At 46.4% G+C, this 24,703-nt stretch overlaps 2 protein-coding genes across 8 annotated transcripts; both read left to right on the top strand.

Moving 5' to 3' along the window:
- Positions 1-113: 113 nt before the first annotated feature.
- SLC19A2 (solute carrier family 19 member 2) lies at positions 114-12,014 on the top strand. Of its 2 annotated transcripts, XM_087757604.1 has the most exons (7): positions 114-305; positions 416-1,021; positions 4,177-4,399; positions 8,023-8,215; positions 9,097-9,238; positions 9,470-9,638; positions 9,814-12,014. In XM_087757604.1, the coding sequence occupies exons 1-6, from the start codon at positions 114-116 to the stop codon at positions 9,593-9,595; spliced, it is 1,482 nt and encodes a 493-aa protein (XP_087613730.1). In that variant the 3' UTR covers positions 9,596-9,638; positions 9,814-12,014. The 2 variants fall into 2 exon arrangements, with proteins under 2 accessions (XP_087613730.1, XP_009465029.2); XM_009466754.2 differs by having other exon boundaries at positions 9,470-12,014.
- CCDC181 (coiled-coil domain containing 181) lies at positions 9,509-24,626 on the top strand. 6 transcript variants are annotated; one of them, XM_087757599.1, is made up of 6 exons: positions 9,509-9,638; positions 18,115-18,275; positions 18,814-19,791; positions 22,195-22,341; positions 22,989-23,143; positions 23,762-24,626. In XM_087757599.1, the coding sequence occupies exons 2-6, from the start codon at positions 18,138-18,140 to the stop codon at positions 23,922-23,924; spliced, it is 1,581 nt and encodes a 526-aa protein (XP_087613725.1). In that variant the 5' UTR covers positions 9,509-9,638; positions 18,115-18,137; the 3' UTR covers positions 23,925-24,626. The 6 variants fall into 6 exon arrangements, with proteins under 6 accessions (XP_087613725.1, XP_087613724.1, XP_087613727.1 ...); XM_087757598.1 differs by lacking the exon at positions 9,509-9,638 and adding an exon at positions 13,069-13,253; XM_087757601.1 differs by lacking the exon at positions 9,509-9,638 and adding an exon at positions 14,754-15,017.
- The last annotated feature ends 77 nt before the right edge of the window (positions 24,627-24,703 follow it).

The following is a 24,703-nucleotide window of genomic DNA, read 5'->3' on the forward strand; positions in this document are numbered from 1 at the left end:
GAGCCGGCGGCCGGCGGTGCCTGCCGGGAGCCGGCGGCAGGAGGTGACCCGGGACGGGCCCCGGGACGGGCCCGCCACCGCCGCCCCCACCGGCCCCGGCAGCGCAGCCCGGCATGGCGGGGCTGCGGAGGGGCCGGCCGGCGCGGCGCTCCGCCCGGGCTGGCAGTGGCAGCGGCGGCGGGTGCTGCTGGGCGCTGCCCACGGGGCTGCTGTGCGCCTACGGCTTCTTCTGCAGCGTGCGGCCCTCGGAGCCCTTCCTCACCCGGTACCTGCTGGGGCCGCACAAAAACCTCTCCGAGACCCAGGTACTGCGGCCCGGGGCCCCTCGCACCCCCGCCCGGGTGTCTGTATTGCTGTTTTCCTTGCAGTATGCGGGTGCTGGGGGCTACCACGGTCTTTTTGTCCCCCCCTCCAGGTGTTCAACGAGATTTACCCGGTGTGGACTTACTCCTACCTGGCACTGCTGTTCCCCGTGTTCCTGGCCACGGACTACCTGCGGTACAAGCCTGTGGTCCTGCTGCAGGGCCTGAGCCTCATCATCACCTGGTTCATGCTGCTGTACGCCCAGGGGCTGCGGGCCGTCCAGTTCCTTGAGTTCTTCTACGGGATGGGGACCGCCACCGACATCGCCTATTACTCCTACATCTACAGCATCGTCGATGTCAACCTGTATCAGAAGGTCACCAGCTACTGCCGGAGTGCCACCCTGGTGGGCTACACGGTGGGCTCGGTGTCTGGGCAGGTCCTTGTGTCGGTGGCAGGATGGTCCCTCTTCAGCTTGAACGTTATCTCCTTAACCAGCATATCCATTGCCTTTGGCACAGCCTGGTTCCTGCCGATGCCGCAAAAAAGCCTTTTCTTTCACCACGTCTCGAGTCAGCAGCTCAGTTGGGAAATGAAGGTCATGGACTGTAGAAATGGATCGGCTGTCCAAGATCACCCCATCGTGCAGAGGGCACCCGGCTGGGAGGATGAGACAAAAGTTCCCTTAAACGGGGAGTGTCGTTCAGCGGAGAAACAGGTGAGTTGTGCCCTGGGTTTGCGTAAGTAGAAAATGTGATACTGATGTGGTTGTCGTGCGTGCATATGTGTATATACGTGTGCATGCATATGCGCATATATCTATACAGCAGCAGAGATGTAATATCCAACAGCGAAAAGTATTTCTTTGCTTATCCCGCTTCTTTATTTATGGCACAGAAAAAATTATTCCTGGCTTCCTTTTGCTGATTGAGCATGGTAGGCTGCTCCTTAGTTTTTCTGAAGTTGTTCTGCCTGTCTCACAAGGCTGTGATTAAAATGCTCCAGGCATCAAATCGCCGTTCAACGGTACAAAGCAAGGGACATCTCTGGGGCACTAAAAATTGTGCATATGTCCGAATTCTGTGTGTGCTTCTGGATGCACCCTGTGACTTGCAGAATACAGACAATTCTTCCTGCACTTGCATTTTGAAAACGCTTCTTACTTCTTCAGCCACTGTGCACGCTGTGCAGTAATAAGCTGTGTAGTAATTAGGTTTTATCTTAGGATCTTGGAAGGAAACTGCAGTAGTCCTTGAGAGTACTCACAGGCTGACGTCGATTAATTATAGACGGACAGAATATGGATAAATCACAGGAAACACCTTTGCATAATAACAGCTTAATGCAGCCCACAAGCGCGCCAAGGTAGCGCCCCAACTTGTGGCTTTTTTGGGCTCCGTAACCTCTAACAAAGTCACTTGTATGGAAACGAGCGTGCAGACGCCCTTGTTCAGCGACAGGCTGTGTTGGGCCCCACGAGGTGATGAGCGGGCAGCTGCCAGTCTTGAGGCCCCGTGCGTGCGTGCAGCTGCCTGCTGTGCCGGTCTCTGCCCCGCTGCTCCGGGTGATGCACGCCTTCGGAGAGCCTGTTGCCGCACGGGGATTCAGGGCCCTGGGGAGAGGTCAGCCTTGCTCCTCGGTCACGGGGAGGTTGTGCTCATTGTGAGAACAAGCCAGAAGGTGAGCGCGTCTGTTGGTTTAGTCAGCTAATGGGTATTTCATTTGGCAAGTGAGCCCTGGCTAGCTGGGTCGGGGGGCGGCAGCATCTGGGGCCGCTTTCAGCTTCTTCCAGCTACAGCTGGGAATTAAAGGTATTAACATTCCAGGGGACTAATCCCACCCCATCCAGCACAGTCTTGTGTGAGCAGAAGTATTAACTATGTTATACTTGCATGCTGAAGGGTATTTAAGACAAATTCTGTGCCAATAATGACTAAGGCATTAACATCACTTATCCATCCCTTTTGTGTATCTTACTTCCAGCCTGTGAGAGCAAGGGTGGTTCCAAACTAATGGTGAACATTTTAAAAAAGGAGCAAGTACGCTTGCATAACTATCGTTCAGTTATACCAGGTGCTAAAAGCTGAGAAGCATTGGCATGTGATGATAGTCCTTCTTACTAAGGTAACGGCAACCATATTTTGCACACGTAAATGAAGGCTGTAGGAATAATTGGACTGAAGAAGCATCGCCAGGTGGTGGGAAGGTGGATGGGCCTTTCCAGCTTATGGGGCACATCCTTGGGTTGAATATGCCAAATCAGGTTTTGCAGCCGATGTGACAGTTCCCTTTCCTGGTTTTCCTGTGCCTAAACTTGAGCTTCATGTGAAAGCTTCTGTGTGGGAGTTAAGTTGCTAAAGTCGCATTGCTGCAAGCTGACCCCTTCCCAAGTTGTTCTGTTGGGCTTTGGAGGCACGGCGTCCACGCGTGGAGCAAGCGTTTTGCATTGGCGAAGCACCAACAGGACTGTGTGCTCTTTAATAAAGATGCTCAGGAATCAGTGGCACTTCGAGGGGTGGGGAAAAAGGGAGTTCAGGACAGAGTTAGGCTAGGGTCTTTGGGAGTTTTAGTAGAAATGTCTTAAAATGAGTTTTATTGCTCACGGAGAATAGTCTTTCCCAGGCACACAGTGCATGATTCCCCCAGGGAAAGGGCATACTGCCAAGAACCCAAAGTTACTGCTGCTGACTGGGAACCGCTCCGAAACTGGACATGCGATGGCACAATGTGCAATAGCTCAGTCCTGTGACAGTGCTGAATGTTTCCCTGCAGGGAATCCAAGTTCACGGGGGCTTGAGATGCTGGGTGGGCCTTGGGGGCTCTGCCCACTCTCACATGAAGCAACCGCTGCTCTGGCTTACACGAGAAGGGTCTCGCCTGTGTACAAAGACTCTGTACGTGTGCGCATGCAGCAAATGTAATCAGCAGTTCTGTCCACAAAGTAAAGACGTGCTTGTTTCTTCTGCTGCTGTTTGCATCAAGTGGTTAGGAACAGGGCTGTAACAGCCTGTGTGTAAAAAGTAATTTTCATTTGTCATCATCCTCTGTTGTTAGAACTGATCTATTTTCAAATTTTTTGCAAACCACTTCATGGGTCTGTCCCCTTTGGTGCTCTTTCTAGAAGATTTGGAGGGGAAAGCTTCATTTTTATCCTACGCCATTTATCAGAGCACTTTGGATATACAGGAGCTGCCATTTGTGATGGCAGTGTCTGGTGGAAGTAGCTTCTGTTTCTCTTCAGATCCCCAGGCAACATCTCTCACCTTCTCGGAGCCTCGGTGAACATTAACAGGGGTAGAGAGCAGCGTAATGATATTGCTTCTTTGAATATTTATAATCCCTGAATGCTACTACTAAAGAAAATTGACTTAATTGTGAGGAAATGTACTCATCTGGTGGCTTTCGTGTTCCCTGCACTACCAAATTTGGTTCAATTTGGATCAGGACTTAAAAGCATCGGTGATGCTTTTGCCTTTATGATTTCAATGACTGGTTTCTGATCCTGTTTCGTCAAAGTGGATGTCGTGTCCCGTTCTCCTGTGTCTCCTCCCTGGTCCCCTTCAGTTGCTCCCGTCGTACTTCTAACGTCTAGCAGTTATTGCTCTCTGCTTGAGAGAGGCAGGGATGGAGAGGGTGCCTGGGACTGAACCTTTGCACCTGAGGGGACGGCCCTGGTTAGGGCAGAGACCAGCTGCTGGGACTGCGGCATGGGGAAGCTTTTCATTCATTACTCTGTGGAGATTTGTGTCCAAGAGTGGTACTGTCACTCACCAGCGGTCAGACCACTTAAAAAGGGGCAATTTTGTGGAGCAGCATGAATACTTGTAAACAGAGACTAACATTTCTCTCCCCTTCCTTCTCCAATCTATGCAGGAGCAGAAAGTAGACATTGTAAAGGTGCTCAAAGATCTCTGGCGGGACTTTTTGCAGTGCTACTCCTCCCAGACCATGCTCTGCTGGTCTGTGTGGTGGGCGCTCTCCACCTGCGGCTACTTCCAGGTCATCAACTACGCTCAGGGCCTGTGGGAGCTAGTGCTGCCTTCTCACAGCACGGAGATCTACAACGGCGCCGTGGAGGCGGCCTCGACGCTGCTAGGTAAGCTGCTGGCGTAGCTCCTGCTCTGCTGTGGGAAATGCTTTATGTTCCTCAAGGTAACTAGACCACGCTTTGGAAGTGTCTTGCGTTGCCCCATGCATGCAGGAGAGGCAACCTCGGCATTCGGGGTGAGGCTTCAGTGATGTGCACGGGTACGGTACTCGAGTTCGTTGCTGCATGCAGCCCTGATTCTTGTAATCTAGTGCGTAGGTGTTTAAAGGAGCCTCCCAAGTCCATCTTTGTTCTGAAATATTTGGCAGAGGGCTCAAGGCATGTGGCTGGCTGTGTGTTCTTGGCTGTCACTATGGCAGTGGGGTTATACTTGTTTTAACTGCTCAAAGTCAAGCTAAATGTCCTATGGGTTTATTGCTTTTTATTTTTCTGGCAGCGTAGGGAACGTGTGAAGGTTTCCCGTACACATGCAGCATTCAGTGAGCCACCTTTAGTCATTTTAGCGCTGTTAAGCAGAAAAGCTATTAAGATGAAAGAAGTTGCTAGACTTAAAAGGGCCACGTAGGTCAGTCAACATGAACATTTGTTTATTAAGTTGGTTAATATTGTTCCATTACCAGAACTAGGACAATACCTTTTTAATATAGCTAACATAGCCTTGCAGAGGCTTTCTAGGTGTTGCTGCAGTATGTTCCTTTTCTTTGATGGAGTCATCATTCCACCATCTGCTGTGGACATCACCTACTTGGGGGCAAAAGAAACCAAGGTACACAAACAAGGAAGGCTTAGTACTTTCTTGGGCATGCTCAGCCCCCTCTTGGAGTTCAGTGGGAAGCCGTGGCTGTTTTATATTTCTAAAAGCTGTTCTACCACCCATTGTTCGTTGGATTTGAAACTGCCGGCAACTTGATTCTGAAGGCTTTGGCTATTAAACTGTCTTTGGTCTGCTAAACCTGCGCTTTAATAGCATGCAGTCATACACTGTTCCTCCACTCTGGCACGATGCTGTGACTCTTATTTCTTGTTTGATTTGGTTTCCTTGACCATCCTGCCTTGGTCCCAGGAAGGAGAAGAATCAATATCAAGGGAAAGAAGACCCATAGCGTGGCTAGGTGTAGGCAGATTTTAAAAAAAAAAAAAAAAAAAAAAAAAAGAGAAAAAAAAAAAAGGAGGAGTATTCTTCAAACCTTATTATGAACATCTTTGATATCGAGGTCTTTTTTTTTTTGAAGGCCTGTGAACAATGGACCTATTGGAAGAAAAGGTGGTTGGCACTAAACTCATGCAGAACTGAAGTTTTTTGTTTCCCGTTTTGATTTTTTTTCCTCTAGTATCATTTTTATAAATGGTTGAATGATTTTGGGGGATGTTTTCTGAAAGCAAATTAGCCTTCGTCCCTGAACAAAAAACCCTTCTGGTTGACACAGATTCATTGCTTGGAACAAGTGAAGTTTAGTGAAGTAATAATCTCAACTAAAATTTTGAAGTGTATAACAAAACTGGACCTGTTAAGGATGAGCATCCAGTGACCTGACTTCCTAGGCACTAGTGCAAATGCTCTAACTTCTTCCGATTTCCAGTTTGAATATATTAACGAGCAGTTTATTTATCTCTGACTTCATGCCAAGGCTGTATTTTAGCACAAAATTGGCTCATTCTGGCCTATCTATAGATACCTGTTCTTTGCTCTGGGCCAAAGAAGCCAAGCTTTTCTAGTTGTTCTTTGGTAAAGTGAAGCTCCTCATTCACTTTGTCGTCTTACTGCCCCCTCTTTGTACCAAGCCTGGTTTGAGCTGCAGTCTTTTTGAAGACGGATGACCAGAGCTGCACTCAGCTTTGTTCGGGGAGGCCTCAGACTTGTAGAAGAACGTTAACACTCTTTGCTTTTCTCCCTTTACTAGAAATACATCTCCTGGTGCATCCCAGATCTGATTTGCCATTTTCATGGCTCTTAGTCATTCTGTGCTCGGTTATGAGCAGTGTTTGGCAACCTTCAGGTAAGATGCTGTTGCCATCCCTGCCTGTACCTGTGCTGCCCTACAGAAGGCTTTGAGTAGAGCGTGGTGACTAACGTGGCTGTCAGCTTCCTGTCCCGGGCAAGATAAACACTATTCTTTCTAGTGAGGTCAACTGCCTGTTAAGCTGCATCCCTGCACCTGCTTGGGAATGTGGCAATCCTTTATCAGGTTGGGATGTGAAACCACTGAACCAGCTGTAGGTGTCTAATTGCAGGACACCGATTGTATATCTTGTCGTAATTAGGTGTCAGGCTGCTATAACCTTGAGACATAGGGGGAATACAACTTCATGAGTTGCCATGAGATCCCCAGAGAGTGATGTCTGTTCCCAAATTTCAGAATTGCTGAGACAGTAGGAAGAAGGCTCTAGGACTTGGCTTCTTTTTGCATCTCAGGGTTTTGCTACTGGGGGAGCCAGACTTTCAAAGAGCAAAATGTCCGTTGGGTGGTGTCACAGCAGGCACTGGAAGGAAGAGTTCAGTGGGGGGAAATGAATTCCTTTCCCTTGGCACAGCTACCTTCTTCACTAGTCTGCAAGATGGATGTGAGGTCTGACAGGGTGGCAGGCCCGTACATGCTGATGGTACATAAGGAGTCTTCGTGTGCTTGAAAGATTTCTAAGATAGCAGTCCAGCTGAGGGCTACAAAGAGCTTAGATGCTGCACTGTAGCACTTCTGTACAGTGGTCAAATGCTGAACACAATCCTGTTTTTCAGAGATCTCCTGTAAACCTCCTTTTGTCAGTATGCTGTTTGTCTAGTTTGCTGGGTACAGCAGCGTTGTTATGCTGTTGGCTGCTATTTGACTTGTTTGCAGAAGTCTTTCTTTTTTGAAGTTTCCCTACTTCAAATGAGAATTTTCTTGTAATGTAATATGTATTTGGGCTTCTCAGTAGTTACAACAGTGATAGCACATGAAACACACCTTGTCTGCTTGTTGACTTGCATGAAATACTACACGCTTTCCATCTTGTGACCTGACTTCTCTCCCCATCCCCCCTTCATAAAATCCAGCAGGAGTTACAAACCTGTTCTGGCTGTAAAGGATTGTTCGTGCACAATCAACAATGCATGATTGTAGCTTGTGATTAGGTTGCATCCCAGGAGACATGGATTTGGAGCCCTGCTCTTACTCTTACAGGCCAGCATGAAGATGACAGTAAATGCAGGTTTTTCTGCCTCCTGGGAGAGAGCTCTAACAGCTGTGTATCAAAGCGGGTAGTGCCTTCCTCCCTCCTAACCCCCTAAAGCACCACAAAATAATTAGCTGAGTGCTTTTGAGAACCAGGGTTTGCATTTTTCTGTAGCCCAGTTGACGACACTGCTACAGTCAGGCACAGAGGACTGAGTGGCAGTGGTCTGAGTGCTGGACTGTTGTGCTTCTGAAGCCAGGGAGGAGACTTCAGAGTCAGTCAGCATTGACCTGTTTGTTTGTTTTGGGTTTTTTTTTCCCTGTTCCTGTAAAAGTGAGTGGGAGTTTACAGCTCGTTTCCAGGTGAGGGAGAGGTCAGGAAGGAGAGCTGCTAAGGTGTGCACATGAGCATCCTCTACTTCAATCGCGTTTGGCTGTTAGGGTCTGTACAGCTTCTAATACACAGTCTCCAAATTGCTCCAGTCGTAATAACTAATGGTTATGCTTTCCTCCCTCTCGTAGGAGCTGTTGCGGTGTTTGTCGTTGGTCACATAAAAACATCCTGGGCAATGTGGGGTGAGGTGGCACTTGCCCTGTTCTCCTTTCTTATTGCTGCTGCTGTATATATCATGGACACTGTTCACAACATCTGGGTGTGCTACGCATCGTATGTTGTCTTCAGAATTATCTACATGCTGCTAATCACAATAGCAACGTGAGTGTCTTTTTAATGTAAATTGCTCTCAAGGTTACAGCTGGTGTGAAAGCTGGCATATTTTCCATGGTCTTGCCTACCAGGAATTTGGAAATCTGTTGCAAGGGTTTGTGTTGTGATTCAGGTTGGAAACTGAGGCCCAGAGATATATTTGGCTGGCAGTCTGCCCAGGCTCAAAAGTCTTATGACACTGAAGTGACTATTTCTAAATACTAGATAGTGCTGCTTGGCAGGGGTGTGTTTTTCAGAAACACGGCTGGAGTGAAGTGTTAACAGATGAGGAGAGGACAATGCTTTGCCTGTGTTGAAGTGTGAACTTTCCCTAACCTGTAAGGAGGAAAACTTCTTCGATGTTATTTGTCACTTTGGGGAGGAAAACACAACTGTTGTTGAACCACACGTACCTAACCCCTATAATACAGCTCAAGCACAATATGAGGGGAGATGCTGAAGCTGGTAACCGCAAAAGGAGTAGTTCTGGTCGGAAGGATGCGGGAGGTTATGGACCACACTGCAGTAGGCTGATGCTTTGAGATTGCCAACAGCTCTCTGGCATCGGTGTGCTGGATGTTCTCTGCATGACAAGGCCCTTGAGCTGCATCACACAGGAGCGCTGCTTCAGTAAGACTGAAACCCACAGAGCTCCCAAAGGTTTTTTTAGCCTTTTAGATGTCTCTGTGGGTCTCTTCTAGCCTCTGTGCTAATCTGTCATGATCCTATTTAGAGAATTACACTGTCAGTGTGAGATAATTTAGTCCTGGAAGGTACTATGTAGCTCTTCAGGTTGCATAGTCTTCTCTTCTGCAGAGATGTTCCTCCTATTCTTGCATTTCCCTGCTTTTTCCCTATCCTTATGTTTCTGGACACCCCTTTCTTTCCAGGTTCCAGATCGCTACAAATCTCAGCGTGGAGCGGTATGCCCTGGTGTTTGGGGTCAATACTTTTATTGCCTTAGTACTTCAGACTCTGCTCACTTTGATTGTTGTGGATGCCAGCGGGCTTGGGTTGGACATCTTCACCCAGGTATGATAGACTCTCTTAGCTTTACTGATGGGAGGGAGGAAGGTAAACCAGGCTGTAAAGCTTCTCAGCCACCTGTTTCTGAGCCAAAGGTTTGCTGACAGAGAAATAATCACTGATTCCTGATATTTTAGAAGAAGAAGAGAGCTCATTTATTAACCTTCGTACAAATTTGGTAACTGCTTGGTTTAACCACTTTTTTTTTCCCCCCTCTCTCTTTCCCCTTCTCTGCAGTTCATGATTTATGCCTCTTACTTTGCGGCCATCTCGCTGGTGTTCTTGGTCAGTGGCATATACAGTATTATGAGAGCTTACAGAAGACAAGAGCAGATGCAAAGAAGACCTCCTGAAAGCCAGTAGTGCACCAAGTGAAGACTCTCAGTGGCTACGTATGAAAATATAGGTCTGTTTTTTTAATATCTGCCTTTTCTTCCCAAGGCAGTCACCTTAATGGTATTTGATCCATATTTATACTATGTTAGTAGCACATTTTAGAAGGTAAACGTATTAGCTCTTACGTAAGTAAGAACAAATATCTTCTTTCTAAAATGCCTTTTGTTCTTCTGTTGCACTTATAGGATGTGCAGCAAAGAACAGTTTTCTTAAAGAATGAAAGCCTTGGGAGGTTTTAGTCTACGGCTGTGCCTCTGGAGGCTGCCATTGAAAAGGCAGCTTCATGATTGTCTACTCAACTGCTACTCTCTGTCCTTGAGGTGCTGCTGCAGGGCAGAAGTGACTAACAGACCTCTCTGTGGAGAGCCCCAGGCCTGGGATAGGAGGTGGCCTTAGGCTTGTGCTCTGCAGCGTGGCTCTCCTGTGCCTGCCCCATGGTGCTGGATGCTCCGTTTTGAGGACTAGTACACTTATGTTTTTGTGTAGGCACACGCTGCCTTGAGTTGCTTGTACTGTTTCTGCTGTTCCTGTCTGTCACCCCTCCTGCCAGAGTTTTACTGTAGCTGATCATGGTGCTTTCCCAAAAACTTAACTGCGTCCTGAGGCAAGTTGTGGCGCTGGTGAATTGGCTATCAGCAGCGCGGCTTGTGCCATGAAGGCTTGTGCCCAAGGGACTGTAAAGCTAGGGGGGAAGCTGAGAGAGAGTTTAACTAGACAAAACGCTCATCTGAGGAATCTTCGGACATCCTTGCCTTTGCCCTTTAGGACTGCAGATTCCTGTGATCCCAGGAGTCGCGGCCTCACAACCCTGTGGGCTGGGCTGTTTCAGTGGGATGGTGGGTGTTAGTACAGCACTGAGGAGGAAGGTGACTTGCAGGACTGTAAGCTATTCTTTGTGACCTTGGAGAATCGTGAGGTTGGTGACTAAAGAGACACCGTCAGTTATGGTAGTTAGCAGGATCACTGCCTGAGGCTTTGAAAAATGCTGATTTCTGGTCTGTCAGTCTTTTCCCTTATTTTAAAATGCTTTTATGCTTCTGGTGGGTCTCTGTCCACTAATTCTACCTCTTCTTTCCACCTGAGCAGGACAATGAATGTTTGGAGTGGGCAGTTCTTTTATTTTTATTTTGTCCAGTCTAAGCAATTTGGGATTTGCCTCTTACCTGGTTTTTAAAAATAACTTATTTTTTCAAATTGCTTTAGCACTGGGAAGGAGTTGCACAGAGTTGTCCTGGGCTTGGGCACTTGGATACTCAGGCACCACGACCAGTACAGCAACAGGTATCTGGAGTATACTGTGGAAATGACCTATGGACTGTCCCTGTTGCTGTGCGGGTTGTGGTGAGTTTCAGTGTGCAGGAGAACTAGCGAGGGCGAAGAGGTAATGCAGCGTGCTTCCCTTCATGCCTTCTCTCTGCGTGCTGGTTAAGGCTTCTTCTAGGCAGAGCCTGAAGAAGCAGCTTTAGTTTGTTGCTTGCTTTTAGTGCCACGGAGACTTCACAGCATTGGGGTTGGGACGGCTTCTCTCCCGTGGTTGGGACAGGTACAGCCTTTCTCATCACTTCTGTGAACCTCAGCCTTTACCACGCAGGGTGAATGATTTAATATGTTTGGAATGTGCTGCCTGGGGTCTGGGGACCCCTTCCAGGCTGGCTGCTCAGGGGAACCCACTCCCCAAAGCTTCTCTGTGTTTGCAGCCTGCCTCCTAAAACATCCCCCTAAACATAGGGGCTCAGCTGTACTGGCATTTACACGTGTCAACTTAACTGCCTTATCCTGAAATAGAAACTTGAAACCACCTATGTATATATTCCTTTCTTTACCATTTTTTGTTTTTAAAAAAATAAAATCTGAAGCCATGAAATGCTAGCTGACGAGCTGTCCTGGGAAAGGGACAGTAAGTGCACGTCCTGCATCTCCTGTCCTTTGGGTTCCTTGGTCTGATGGCAGTAGCAGCAAGGCACGAGGAGTGGGTGTACAGCACTTGTGTCAAGGGACCGAAAGCAGCAGCTCAATTTTAATCACTGTTTTCATACAGAGAACAAATCTTTGATGGGGAACAACCCAGTTATTTAAAAGGAAGTCAAAAATTAACTCATGAATTACAGCAATAACAATGATTTTTCTACCAAAGTAATGAAAATGTGGCAAACGCAATAGAGAGGCGTGCTACACTGCATATGTCGTCAGGCCTGTGAATGTATGGAAGCCACACCTGGATGTTCAGGTTCCTAGGCTGTGCTGTTGCTGTGGTGATGAGATGACTGTAGAGCCTGACTGGAGCTGTATGTGGAGTTACTGATGCCGATGAAATTCTGTAAACATATTGTCATTGGTGGTTTCTAACTGAATAGCTATTTTTGTGAAATAAAAATACTCCGAGATATCCTGTGTGGCCAGTGTTTGGTTTGTATTTTGATACCTTGCTGATCCACAGCACTGCTGCTGCGGTTGTACTGAGCATCTTTGTTCCAAAGCGGGGGGGTGGAGGGGGGAAATACAGGACAAATCATGCAAAAAGAACCAAGTCTTAAAGCTGATAGTTGTTGATTGTTTTGTGTAGGTTTGCAGAACTCTGTGCAAGTGTCTTGGGTCTTGCACTGAGGAACCTTAATTGCTGAGCAGTTCAGAAATACCACTATAGTTCCAATGCAGATTGGTTCAGCGGGGGAGAAAATTACTCGCTGGTGCCGGGTAACCCTGGTCAGGAAGCATCAGTCTCGCTGAAGGTGACTGTAAGGGAAAGAAGGTGCAGGTTTGCCATGCAGGAGGACCTTTCTATTTGCATCAACCTAATTACAAAATTGAGGCCTTAAGGAAGAAATGCTGTAAACTCCCCATCCTGGCACTCTCCCGCTTGACTGCCTTGGAAAGCTCTCCCTGTCTTTTGCTTCTAGAAGAGATGGCTCGTACCTGATAGTACAGGCTGGGCTGGAGGGGAAGGTGCTCTCTGAATATCTGCTGCCCGTCTGATGTAGTTTGGTGTGGGTAGTAGCCCAACAAGCCCTCTGCACAACACCAAAAACAAGAGAAAATGGGTGGTCCGGGGGGAAAGGGAGGTCTAGGAAAAACTGCCATTTTTACAGGTGTTGCTTTGAGAGCTCTATGGCTGAGGCAGGAGTGACAGGCCTGTCAGCATTTCAGGCTTGCTCTGAATTTCATTCATCTGCCTTCTCTGGATGAATGCAGGAGTCAGCTGTGTAGGGATGAGCTTCTTGACAGCGTGGGGGTTTAAAAATCTCCGCTTCATAGGACGGGAACGTGACTAGTAGCTCATACAGGTGTAGCATCACCTTTTAAGGTGGATTCAAGCATTCCACGTCTCTGGTGCTGGTGAAAGGTGCTGTGACGAGAATCCTGAGGCTGCTCTTGCCTGCGAGCGAAGCAGGTCCACGTGAACCGTGGCAATCCTCCTTGCTCCTCCCACCGCATCCTGCCCCACTGTACAGCTGAGAGCGCTGGAAAGGGACGCCCAGCTTCTGTCAAGGAGCTGAATCCCTGCGTTTGCGAAACAGCACACAGTGCGGTTTGATGGAGATGAGATAAATACTACGCGTGGCTGGGGTGTCTCCCTGGGATGCTGTGGCTGTTTCTTTGTTCCAGTTGATGCCAGGGGCTGCTGGAGGTGAGTGTTAAAACGAAATCTGTGTATCCTGCACCGGGCTTGCTGTGATGCTGGTAAAATGTGCTGCAGTTCCTGGGCTTTAGGATCGCTGTTAGGGGGAGAGGTGCTGGGCTTGTTCTGTCCAAAAGGGGAGGACTAGTAAGAGCTGCCAGAGGCTGCTGTTTCAGGAGCAGCACCCACTGCTGGCCCCCTGGGCTAGCACTGGCTGCGACAGCCCACCAAGGCACGGCGGGGTTACTCGCAACCACGCTGTGGCTGCGTGCGTGTGTCAAACAGCCGGCTGCTCTCGGGGAAAGGGAAGGGCTCTGCATGGAAGTGATTATGTTTTTTTCTCCATTAGTGTGATCGTAGCGAAGTACTGGGAAGGAAAGAGGGACTTTGGTTATGGAAGGGGAAGGAAACTGGGAGCTCTGGACCCTGTTCCCAGCAACTCTTGACAGTGTCAATTGTTTCCTACACAACGTACAAAAGGTGTTAAGGTGCTTGTTTAATGTTGCCCTGGAGGTGTTACGTAGCCTTTCTCTGTCAAACATACTCGCTCTGTGTAAATCAGTCTTCCCTAAGCACAGTGTCTGATGCATTAGTGACACAGAAAAGAGCAACCAACATGCCGGGGCCTGTCCTTGGAGCCCTGCGCTGCTTGGCTAGTGTGTCCGTTGCGTTTTTTCATGACCGTGTTCTGTAGCTCCCTCACAGATAGGAACATGTGAAAACCTCAATTTAATGACATAGGAGTTAATGAATGCATGCATGAATTTAGATTGACCTTAAGATATCATTACATTATCATTAAGCATCACAGCTCCATCTTCCAGCAACGGGGTCTAATCCTTGTCTTACAATCACATGGATTTGTAATTAGTCAAATAAAGCATCTCTTGTGACTTGTAAGATGAAGGATAGTCTTATGATAAAAGCAGAGCATAAAGCTTGAATACTGTGCCCAGTGCTCTTTGTTTGAGTCTGCTATGAACTTGTCGAAGCCACCTGTCTGTGAAATGTGGAAAATCAGAAGTTGAGCATGTTGTCTTCAAGCACAGCATAACTGCATGACCCTGGCTGAGGTCAGTGGTTGGATTTTTTCCGGGTACAGTGAAAACCATTGCCAAGCAGGCACCCGAGTGTTATCTCAGGTAAATATCAGGGAGCCCTTCCAACCTGCCAAAACCGATGTCAAACCCCATTTCTCTTTCTGGCTGTGTGGTGTGGGATGAGCAGAAACCTCGAGGTTGTGGAGTCCAACCTCCTCCTGTGATGACAACTGTCTTCAGAGACCTCCTGAACCCCGCCTTGACGGGATTTAGCTTTCTGCCCTGCATTACTTTGAGTGAAAGGGTAACTCCACCCGCATTACTCTGAGACTTACCAACACCCTGGCTAAATTTAGTCGCGGCTGTTTTCTGCCCATATTTTCTTTCATTGACATTAACCCTTTGCAGGGGACGCGCTGCCCTCTGAGGTGTGTGGCCTTCTGGTGCATTGGTAGACTGTCACCCTTCGCTTTGCTGGGCCAGTCTCTTCAAAACTGGGGGCCACGGCTGCGTGGGGGACGGTGTGACGGGCGCCGTGTCGGTGCTGCCAGCGAGGACGACTCCCTCCATCCACCTCTGTGCGGCCATGCTGCTGTGGCCTGGGCCCCCCTGCCGGTGGGAGGGCTGGGGAGGGTCCTCCCCCAAAATGTGGCGCTGGGAAGCACCATATGACCCTCCACCAGCCTTGGTCACCCCGGTGGCAGCTCCCTCTGCCTTTTCAGCGTCACCGGAGGTAAGTTAATGGCCTCCGTTGTATTTCATGGCATAAAGACCAGGGATGGAATCCCAACCCCCCCGGCTCCACTCCTCCAGCCCCGCATGGCCGGGGGAGCAGCTTGGCTCCAGCACGGAGGGTTGCGGGCAGCGCGGGGTGCTTCCCCTGGCCGTTTGGTGGCTTTTTCCAGAAGGGGATTTATTTAGAGCGGTTTTTGGTGGCGTTTTCCCCCTTCTTTTCACATGTCAGAGTTCTGGGCGCGATGCGTGATTACTGCAGAGGAGTGCCTCTTTGGAGATGCGGCGCCATCTTTATTAACGAAAGCTCAAATTTTGACGCCGCAACCTTTCGGTCTGATCAAATTGCTCGTCACCAGCCTGAGCATGAATAATACAGTACAAAATCTGCCGGTGCTCAGGCTGCTCCCAAACAAGCGCATCATGTAACAGCAGTCAAAGGCTTTCAGCGGGGCGAGGAAAGCCACCTGCCCCGCTGCGGCCCCTCTCCTGGGCGCTCACGGCTGTGGGGTCCCCCCCCGCTGTTCTGCTTCGCTTCAGTTTCTGAGCGTTACGTCAAGTTTTGTACCGCAAAGGGAAAGGAAAGCGCCGAGGCCTGAGGGCCCCTCAGGCCTGAAAATGGGGGACAAGGCCGGGGTGGGGGGGGCGGACACGGTGCGGGAGGCCCGTCTCCATGGCAACGGGGCGGTGCCGCCTCGGCGCCGGCGGCGGGGAAAGGGTGCGGGCGGGGCGGGGTTTGGCCCTCGGGGGCCACCGTCGGCGGTGGCCGGTGCTGCCCCCCCCCCGCGGCGGGGCGCTGTTGCTATGGCAACGCCGCCCGGCGCACCGGCGGGGCGGGCCTGGCCTCGGCGGGCGGCGGTACCGGTACTTCGTCCCCCGGGCCGAGGCGGGGGTGGCAGCGGCGGGACCCGGCGGTGAGCGGGGTGTCCGAGGCTGGCACCCGCGGGGAGCGGGTAGTGCCGGTGAGGCGAACGGCGCCCTCACCTGCCGGCGGGGCCCGGGGCAGGCCCCTCGGCGGGAGGCTGCCGGCGGCCCCCCGCGGCCGGGCCGTGCTCCGTGCTGAGGGGCTGCCTCGCCTGAGGGCGGGTGTTGGTGTCACCGCGGTGAGGGACGGTCGCGGGGCCGCTCCCGGGCGGGGAGCGCCCTTTGCCGGTGTTCGCCCGTTCCCCGCCGGCACGCTGCGGGGTTCGGGTCTGTGGATCTCTGGGTAGGTACAGTTTGGTACAAAGGGGCAAAAGCACAGACGTCCATCACGGTATCCCTCTTTTTGGTGTGCCTGTGCCTGACCGTGAACCCATGGAGGTGTTATTAAGCTTTGCAGAGCAATCCGGTCACGGCGCGCACACACCCACACACCCACGCGCACCCTCCATTAGGACACCGGCGGGTGAAAATGAAGACTTGAGATTTTCTGAATATTTTTGGTCCCTATTAAAGCCGAAGCACTTTAACCTTTACTTCATCAGACCCTAAATGGAACAGGAGCTGATACAGGATTTTCTGAAACAAGGTCATTAAACTGAAATGATCTCTTCAGCCACGATTACTTTATGTTACGACAGAAGAGGCTGGTTTTTATGCCGTTTCCCTTTATTATGCATATCCTAAATAAATCGAGCAGTTTTCAGTATTTGTGTTGAGTGTCACGGGCTGACGTGAATGTGTTTTGTTAAAGGCACAGCTCAGCTTTGTCACTGTTGCGTCCACTTACCATAATGATGAAGAAGTTACAGAGAAATAGTTCTTTTGTGCTGAATATGTACTAGAGCAAAGTAACCTCCATTAAGAACCCCGGTACGTGCCACCACCCAAACCAAGGATATTTGTGAGGGAAGGGGCATTTCCAAGCAAAAAGGATTACGTGTCGGATGAGAAGAGGTGCAGGAAAAACATGATGGAAATAGAGATGGTGTGGGAAGCCAAGGCAATAGTCTGAACAAGTCTGAAAATTTAAACTCAGAGAAATCTAGAGTGATTCTCGTGGCAAGTGATGGCTAAAAAGAAGTGAATTAGGAGAAAAAAAAATGCCTGATTTTCTTGAACAAAATACGGATCAAACAAAAAGAAGAGCTTTTATAAAGTTTGTATACAAATAAGTTTGCAACAAAAGTGCCCAGCTTTATTACCATTCTTTCCTCTTAAACAAATCTTGACTAAATTTCGAGGTCTAAAAGAGCAGCACTCCTGTCAAGCATGAAATGCAGAGTTTTAAGAAGTGGAGCGGGTATTTGTGTGAGTAAATAACTGAGAACTCTGAGATGGTCATCAGAATTTAAAACAAAAGCTTGAAGGAATTTAAGCAGCGTCTTCTGGACGGAAGGGTTTTTACAAAATGTACTGTATCCAGCCTGATCAACTGGCTACTGAGTATTTCCCATTGTTGTCCTCCTCAGAAATTCAAACCAGAACTGAAGCCTTTTCCCAGCAGTCTCAACTGGTGTCTGCGTGACTTTCTTTACCCCTACTACTAGTGGAGGTGATATGGTTTGAAAGCTAGCTGCTTGTGAATGTTCAGCCACTCTAGCAGAAAGTTCCTGTCAAGAGTCCAATGAATGTCTTCTCATTTTAATATGTTCTTATGGGAAGCTTTTTGATAATCTCATCTACTGTAAGCCATGGCGTGGATCTTCCAGGACTTGTGCATCCCACATCTTTGCAATGTTGCTTTAAACACGTTAAGATTTCTTTAAAGGCAAGCAGGCCAGGCAGATATAAAACAACCATGTAAAACACACCTGGGAGCAATGAAAGCTGGTAGTGCTTCTAATGGACATAAACCAGCGATCTTTGTTAAAGGACGGGACTAACACTTCAGAGATCATGAGTTCTAGTCTTGGCTCTGTCAGAGACTCACTTCAAGACGTTGAGTAAGTCACCTTGGTTTGCTTTGGCTCGGATCTGCCCCTAGTAGTTGGAGCTGGAAATGCCAAAACCATTCATGTTTATAAGCCGTGAGTGACCCTTAGTTCTGAGGTGCTGTGGCACTGTCTAACGTGGTCGTATTGATACTGCTCACAAGCTTGATGTAAGAGATATCAGTATTCTATATTTGTGTGTCACTAGAGTTTTAAAACAATTTTTTCCTCTCCTTTTTATAGTATTGCTCTAACACATCACCAAAATGAATGAAAAGGAAGATCAAGGAGATCCAGCAGATATGGGCGATTTAACAGAAAGTGGAGAATATGAGGATGACTTTGAAAAAGACCTTGAATGGCTAACTAACGAAGAAGAGAAAGAAAACCTTGGTGAAAGAGAGGTATGTTAAATTAAATGCTAGTTGTCTTATTTAGAAGACAAAATTGAGTAATATTTGGAATCATAAGCAAAAAATTCAATATGGTTTGAAATGTGCGGGTATATTCACTGAATTTTGACAAGGAAGGTTATTTGGAATTATAGTGAAAAATAATCCAGTGAACTGGTTAGTTTGGTTATAATTGCCTTCCTTAAACCAGAAAATTCCGTGTTCATTGAAAATAATACGTTTGTTTCAAAAGTATGTCTGGGTTCCTTCAAGTGTTTGTGTAATACATGTCGTTCTGTTTTTATGCTGTCACTGATTGCTTTACAGTGCAAGCCCTGGTTAGTTAAACTTTGTGCAGATGTGAACATGGAGAAACTGCAAGAGAGTTGTTAGTGCCAAAAAAAAGCTATTCGTTATGGCATGCGCTATTTGACAGCCTGCTTTAGAATTAGGGTAGTTAGCACTGTTCTTCTCTCTCGCTATTTCTTTTCTCTTTCTCTGATACTGTTCTTTGTTGGGAGAATAGACTAGTTTATTTTAATTTTTTTAGAATCCTGAAAAAAATGAAGAGGATATTGAAGCACAAATTGCTAAAGTTGTGGACAAGTTTGAGGAAGACAATGAGGAAATGGAAGAGAATCCGGATCGGCTTTCAGAGGCAGATGTCGATGCGAAAGTGAGACCCTCCAATGAAGAGAGTTTGGAATCCCAGTCTGATGTTAAACAGGGGGACCGTGTATCTGATACTGATAGTGAAAGCTCTATCCAGGAATCCAAGCTGGAAAATCAGCAGGAACTGGATGAGGAAGAGGATGAAGAAATAAAGCGTTACATCTTGGAAAAGATTGAAGAAGCTAACAAACTGCTGGAGAATCAGGCTCCTGTGGATCAGAACAGAGAACGGAAATTAAAATTTAAGGATAAGTTGGTGGATCTTGAAGTTCCTCCTCTAGAAGATGCTGAAGTTTGTAAAATTGACTTTGCAAGAGGAGATGACGTTTCAAATAGGCTATCGCAGTTGCATATTTCTAATGAAACGGGACAGGAAAGCTCATCACTTTCACCACGTGCTGGCAAGGATGACGAAAAGAAGGACGGCAAAATCCTAGTGGAAAAAGATGGGAAGTTTGAACTGTTAAGTTTACGTGATATTGAAAGCCAGGGCTTTTTGCCCCCTATAAGTGTTTCTTTTACTGATATTGAAACTCAGCGTATGTCTCCAAAATCTTCACACTACGGTCCTTTTGGCACTGCCTCTGGAATGAAGGAAGTACCTCCAGTAAGACCAGGAGCACATTCTTTTTCTCCTGGTGGAGAAGAGTGTGTGTATTTCCCTAAGCCTCCATCTAACCCTAAGCATCGCCCAAATTCTGCTATCAATGCTGCAAGAGGTCTGGGAAGACGGAAGACTCCACAGAGGGCGCAGTCTGCAAACATGCCCGTGAGAAGCTCCACTTACTGTCTTTCTCCCAGACAAAAAGAATTGCGGAAGCAGTTAGAACAAAGGAAAGAAAAACTGAGGAAAGAGGTAAAGATATAGAGGCAACAAGTAGATCACAGTGACCATCCTGTTCCTGTGCTTCACAGAGACCACGTGTTCCGGGTATTTACTCCATTTTTCCATGATAAAAGAGGCAGCAATAATAACAATAATAACAACAATAATAATAATTCTCTGGAGTTTGTAGAGAATCTCTCAAAACTCCATTCCTTAAAAGAAAAAAACCACACAGAGTGGCATAGGATCATGCCTTGCTTACAGGAGAAATGAAGTATTTATTTAATATATCCTTCATAACAGGCCTGCTGCTGCTGTATGGTCCTTACTGCTTTTGCTTATTGACTCTCTTTCTGCCTAGGTTCCATTACAGGCCCCCTGTTTACTGAACGTAACACACGGTATCGCATCTCCACAGATTACACTGCAGTGCAGGAAGCTAACGTTAACCACACTAATGCAGGTGCACATTTGGGTGCTCGTGAAGTACGTAATAGGCAATTATCGTCTGGGAGAGTGTTCAGTCATAAAATAAGATTTATACAGGAGAATGACTGTGAGACCTATGAACAACGCGGGGTGTGTTTAACATGTATGGAAGATGCAGCTGACTTCAAAAGTGGCATGCCTTGTTGCTGGCGTAAGATGCATGCAGGTCAACTCACATTGACCAATAATGTAACTGGATAATTTTTTCCTGTAAAGGTTTTGCATGGGTGAGGGTTGTAGTGAGTTCTCTCAATGAGTTTGTTGCAAAGTAGGGTTTTTCCCCCTTTCTCTGTTAATCAATACTACTTTTCCTTCTTATTTGGTTTTACCTGGCTGCTACACAGAGGACAAAAAGAAGAAAGTATTCCCGGTACTGAGGTTATTCTTCTTGTATCTATAGAGGGCAGTAATTTAAAAGAAAAAAAAATCTACTTTAGAAAATAAAATCAGTATTTTATGTATTAATTACTGGGAAAAAAAATCCTTTCAATTCTTTCTCAGCTCCTTATTCAGCAAAAAAATATTTAATAGAGAGTCAGCCTCTGACAGCTGTAACAGGAACTTCAGAAATCTTTAGTAAACATTTAAAAAACGTCGATGTTTTTCTTTGCTTTGCATTATGATGATACAATTACAAAATGTAACTTACTATGTGTGTTGTTCTATAAAAAGAGCATGAAGGATCTACCATTTTTGCATGCCTTGATGTTCTAAGCAAGCTGGCTAAGTGGCTTCAAAGATTGCTTTCCATCCATGGATATAGGTCTAGCCTGCTTTATTTGAGAAGTTTGCTGAGGTTGCTCCGTAACGAGGGGTATGAAGTGTGAAGAGTTACTGATGTGTTTTCTTTGTACATGCAAGAGTAGATCTCTTGACACCATAGTCTGCGTAGTTAAAGTAAAAGGTAGTGTGGTGGAGGTAAGGAAGGTTATTTTCCTAACAGTGTGTACTAAATCTCTTCCTCTGATGGCTGACTTACAAAAAGGTAAGAATGTACTACCTTATTTCTTCATTCTTGAATGGAGTTCTTCCATTCTGTGATGGATCTGACAGGCGTGAAACATTTCTTGACATTACTGGAATCCATCTGCTTCACTTTGGTGGAGTTTCTTTCATTTCAGTAAATTACAAATTGTGAATTTGGAGGATAGTCTGAAAGCTGTGTGTAGGTCCGAGGAACATCATCTATTCGCAAGCAGAGCAGATTCCTCCGAGTGTTGAAATGAGTGGGGATTGTAGCTTTTGTGTTAAAGAATCAAAACCTGGTAAAATGTCCTCATCAGCTTTCTGCAGCATCATTTGAAAACTTTTCTCCTTCTTGTAGATACTTGTCATTAGCTAAAATGCAATTAACAATTACAAAAGACTTTTCTCAATTTTGTAAAAATCAGTTCCTTTTGTAGACTTGAAAAAGTGTTAAGCTAGTAATACTCCTTAAGTAAACTCTTTACAACGTCATGTCCAGAAAAAAAATCCTCATTTATAAGGTAGTGCCTGCAGTCCATAGGGAGTTAAATATCTGTTAGGGTTTAGTGGCCCATCAAGCCCGAGAGTTTCATTCATTTTTAAAATGCGTCAGTTTAAACTGATTTTAAGCCAGTCAAGCAGAGCTATTGGGCAGGCTTAATTTTAAAAGTCCTGGTCTGTTGCTATTGAATGTCTGTGTGTTGAGGGGTATCACGGAAGTGGAGGTAATCACAGAAGGGGTTAGACTGAAAGTATCTGAATGTAACATGAACCGCTGAAGTGTCTCAAACTCATTCCTTCCTAAAAGTAGTGTCACCTGTGAGGCGGTCATTGAGTATTCCTGTTTCATCAGTATTTTTGTGTCTCTCCAGTATAACTTAAATGGCTTATCTGTTGTCTCTTGTGACAATGAAGGCCTTTGCAGATTAAGATGATTCTCTTAAAAACTAAGTTTATTCACACTTCATTCCATTCAAGGAAGAAGAAAGGAAAAGGGAACAAGAAGAACAGAAGAGAAGAGAGAACGAGATGGTTTTTAAAGCTTGGTTACAGAAGAAGAAAGAACAAGTGCAAGAAGAAAAGCGAATTCGTCGTGCAAAGGAGCTGGAAGACATGAACAGCAAAGTAAGATCTCCCTAATGCACGACTGGGATCCGTAGTGCTCTGGTTAGACAGGAAAACCAAATTATAGGCCTGTGTTCTTAGCTATCATATAAAAATTTACAGTGATAGGAAATGTTTTTGTTACATTGCTTTCTGTGCAGAGCTAGATTGACTTGCATGTTTAGGATTGTTCTGCTTGGCAGGGTGGCTTGCGTCGTAGAAGCTGCATATATGAACTTAACAGCTATAAAATCACAGGAGACACAGTCATGCTCCGTTTTTATCAGGGGAATGGCTTGATTGAACCCTGCAGTGAACAAGCAGCCAGAAAACCCTTTGAAGTGTATTCCTTATCATCAGAACTTGTTGGCAAGCAGTTAATGCACGTGACTTGACCAAAACCTGCAGATTCAGATGCTCTGAAGTTCCTCTGCCTTGCAGCAATGGGCTTGAAAAGCTAAATTCACTGTTTTTTAAAGCACACCGCTTTGAATACTTGCTCATGTATATATTCCATGCCAGATTAGCATATGCTCTAATTTGCTGATATAAAGTATGTTTCGTGGATAGGAGATGCCAGCAGAGTTAAAAAAATTATTATAATGTGATTAATATAAAGGTCATGTAATGATACGCCTTGTGTATGTATGTCTTTTTTTCTAAAATAGGAGAGGAGCAGGAATCCAGAAGAAGCCTTCAAGTTATGGCTTAAAAAAAAGCACCAAGAACACATGAAAGAAAAACAGATAGAAATTTTGAGACGCCAAGCTGAGGGAATTGCCTTTTTTCCAAGAACAGAGGAATGCAACAGAGCCTTTAAAGAGTGAGTAGGGCCATTCCGAGGGAATCATATTGGAAAGTTTTGTAGTCCGTCAGCTTCAGACTGTAGTTACTTTATGGTACATCTTTACTGCTGAAGTCCGTATTGCTTTTTGGGTTTTGGTGGGGTTTTTTGCATGAATATGCCCTCACAAACTTACACCCTAGTAGAAATCCATCAATTCCTGGATGTTGTTTGTTCAGTGTTGTGACGTTACGTGTCAGAACCTGAGCTGAAATAGTAAATTGCTTCTGCTGAAAAAGGGACATCCTTCTCCCCTACCCCTTTTTGCCTGTTCTGGAGCAGGCGTGGGTTGATTCAGTTCATTACACAAGCAGAAAGTTAATCCAATAAAATGGCTTCAACTCGAGTCCAAGTTGAATCAGCTCAACAAAAGGGGGAGGTAAAGGTGAGTGCAGAAGCAGGAGAACTGGGATGGAAAAGCAGTGCTTCCCGTGCTCAGGAGTGGCAGGCTTTTAGACTGGCTCAGCCACGACACCTAACTTTATCCTAGAGGACAAGGTGACTCTAGTTAAATGGGGGCAAGTCTCCTTTGAATGCATGACGTAAAACTTACAATTGCAACTGTCAGTACTTCTAGTCCTCTTTCTCTCTCCGCAGGTGGCTAAAAAGAAAGAGAGAAGAAAAACGAGCAGAAGAACTAGCTGCTAAAGAGAGAGCAAGGCAGCTTAGGTTAGAAGCCAGAAGAGCAAAACAGATGCAGAACATCCACTGCATTAATTCAGAGCCTAAATCCTTTCGCTTCACAGACCATTACAGTTGAAACGTTGATGTAACCACAGGGTTCTTGGTGGCAGCCCTCTTAATTTTTATGGCTTGAGCTTTTGCTCTTTACAGCTACTGTTTGTTTGTGGTGTTTTTAAAGCTTTCAAGCAAGTTTAACAACTACCTTCACTGACAATGATTTTACTATCTATTTATTTGTAATTTTGTTGAAAAGCCTGCTTTTACATATAACTCAGGGATCTTCTTGGTTTGACCAAATCAAGAGTGAGAGATCTATATGCGAGGGTGGCAAATACACATTCCTGTCTTTAAAAGGCACTTTATACTCACCTCTACCATGAATTCCTGGCTGCAGGCTATTATGTAAAATGTTGAATTTTCGCTGGATTAATATTGCTCTTTGCTGCTGCTTGTGATGAGGACTGTACAAGGTGTTACGTTGTTGGAAAATGCTGTTTCTGGTACCACTTTCTATTGATCTGTTGACCAACTGTTAATTCTGGCTAGACGGGAGGACTATTTTATTTTAGTTCAGGGAGAGTGGTCATTGAATGCTAATGTTAATGTGAACGTGCAACAGTTTTTGAAGCTTATTTCTGTGAGTCGTATTCAGTAGTTTTCTATTCCATGAAATTAAAAGGTTGTGTGAATTATGACCTTTACCACTGTCAAGGAAGCTGGATTCCTTGTATACATGTCCATGTTTGCTAAATTAATGATAATAAACTACATCACTGTACCTAGCTAAATCATGAACTCTTGTCAGAGAACGTGCTGAGGTCACTCACGAAATCATAAAGTTACTGGAAGATGAGG

This window comes from Nipponia nippon, unplaced genomic scaffold (genome assembly GCF_047370975.1).
Source record: "Nipponia nippon isolate SJK-2023a ecotype South Korea unplaced genomic scaffold, ASM4737097v1 scaffold_2, whole genome shotgun sequence".
NCBI lineage: Eukaryota > Metazoa > Chordata > Aves > Pelecaniformes > Threskiornithidae > Nipponia > Nipponia nippon.

Excerpts from the sequence above, each read along its gene's own strand:
- SLC19A2 (XM_009466754.2), top strand. The coding sequence starts at position 114 with ATGGCGGGGCTGCGGAGGGGCCGGCCGGCGCGGCGCTCCGCCCGGGCT. Across the intron at positions 1,022-4,176 it reads GTCGTTCAGCGGAGAAACAG|GAGCAGAAAGTAGACATTGT; the intron begins GTGAGTTGTGCC and ends CAATCTATGCAG. Across the intron at positions 8,216-9,096 it reads CTGCTAATCACAATAGCAAC|GTTCCAGATCGCTACAAATC; the intron begins GTGAGTGTCTTT and ends CTTTCTTTCCAG.
- CCDC181 (XM_087757599.1), top strand. The coding sequence starts at position 18,138 with ATGAATGAAAAGGAAGATCAAGGAGATCCAGCAGATATGGGCGATTTA. Across the intron at positions 18,276-18,813 it reads AAAACCTTGGTGAAAGAGAG|AATCCTGAAAAAAATGAAGA; the intron begins GTATGTTAAATT and ends TAATTTTTTTAG. Across the intron at positions 23,144-23,761 it reads TGCAACAGAGCCTTTAAAGA|GTGGCTAAAAAGAAAGAGAG; the intron begins GTGAGTAGGGCC and ends CTCTCTCCGCAG.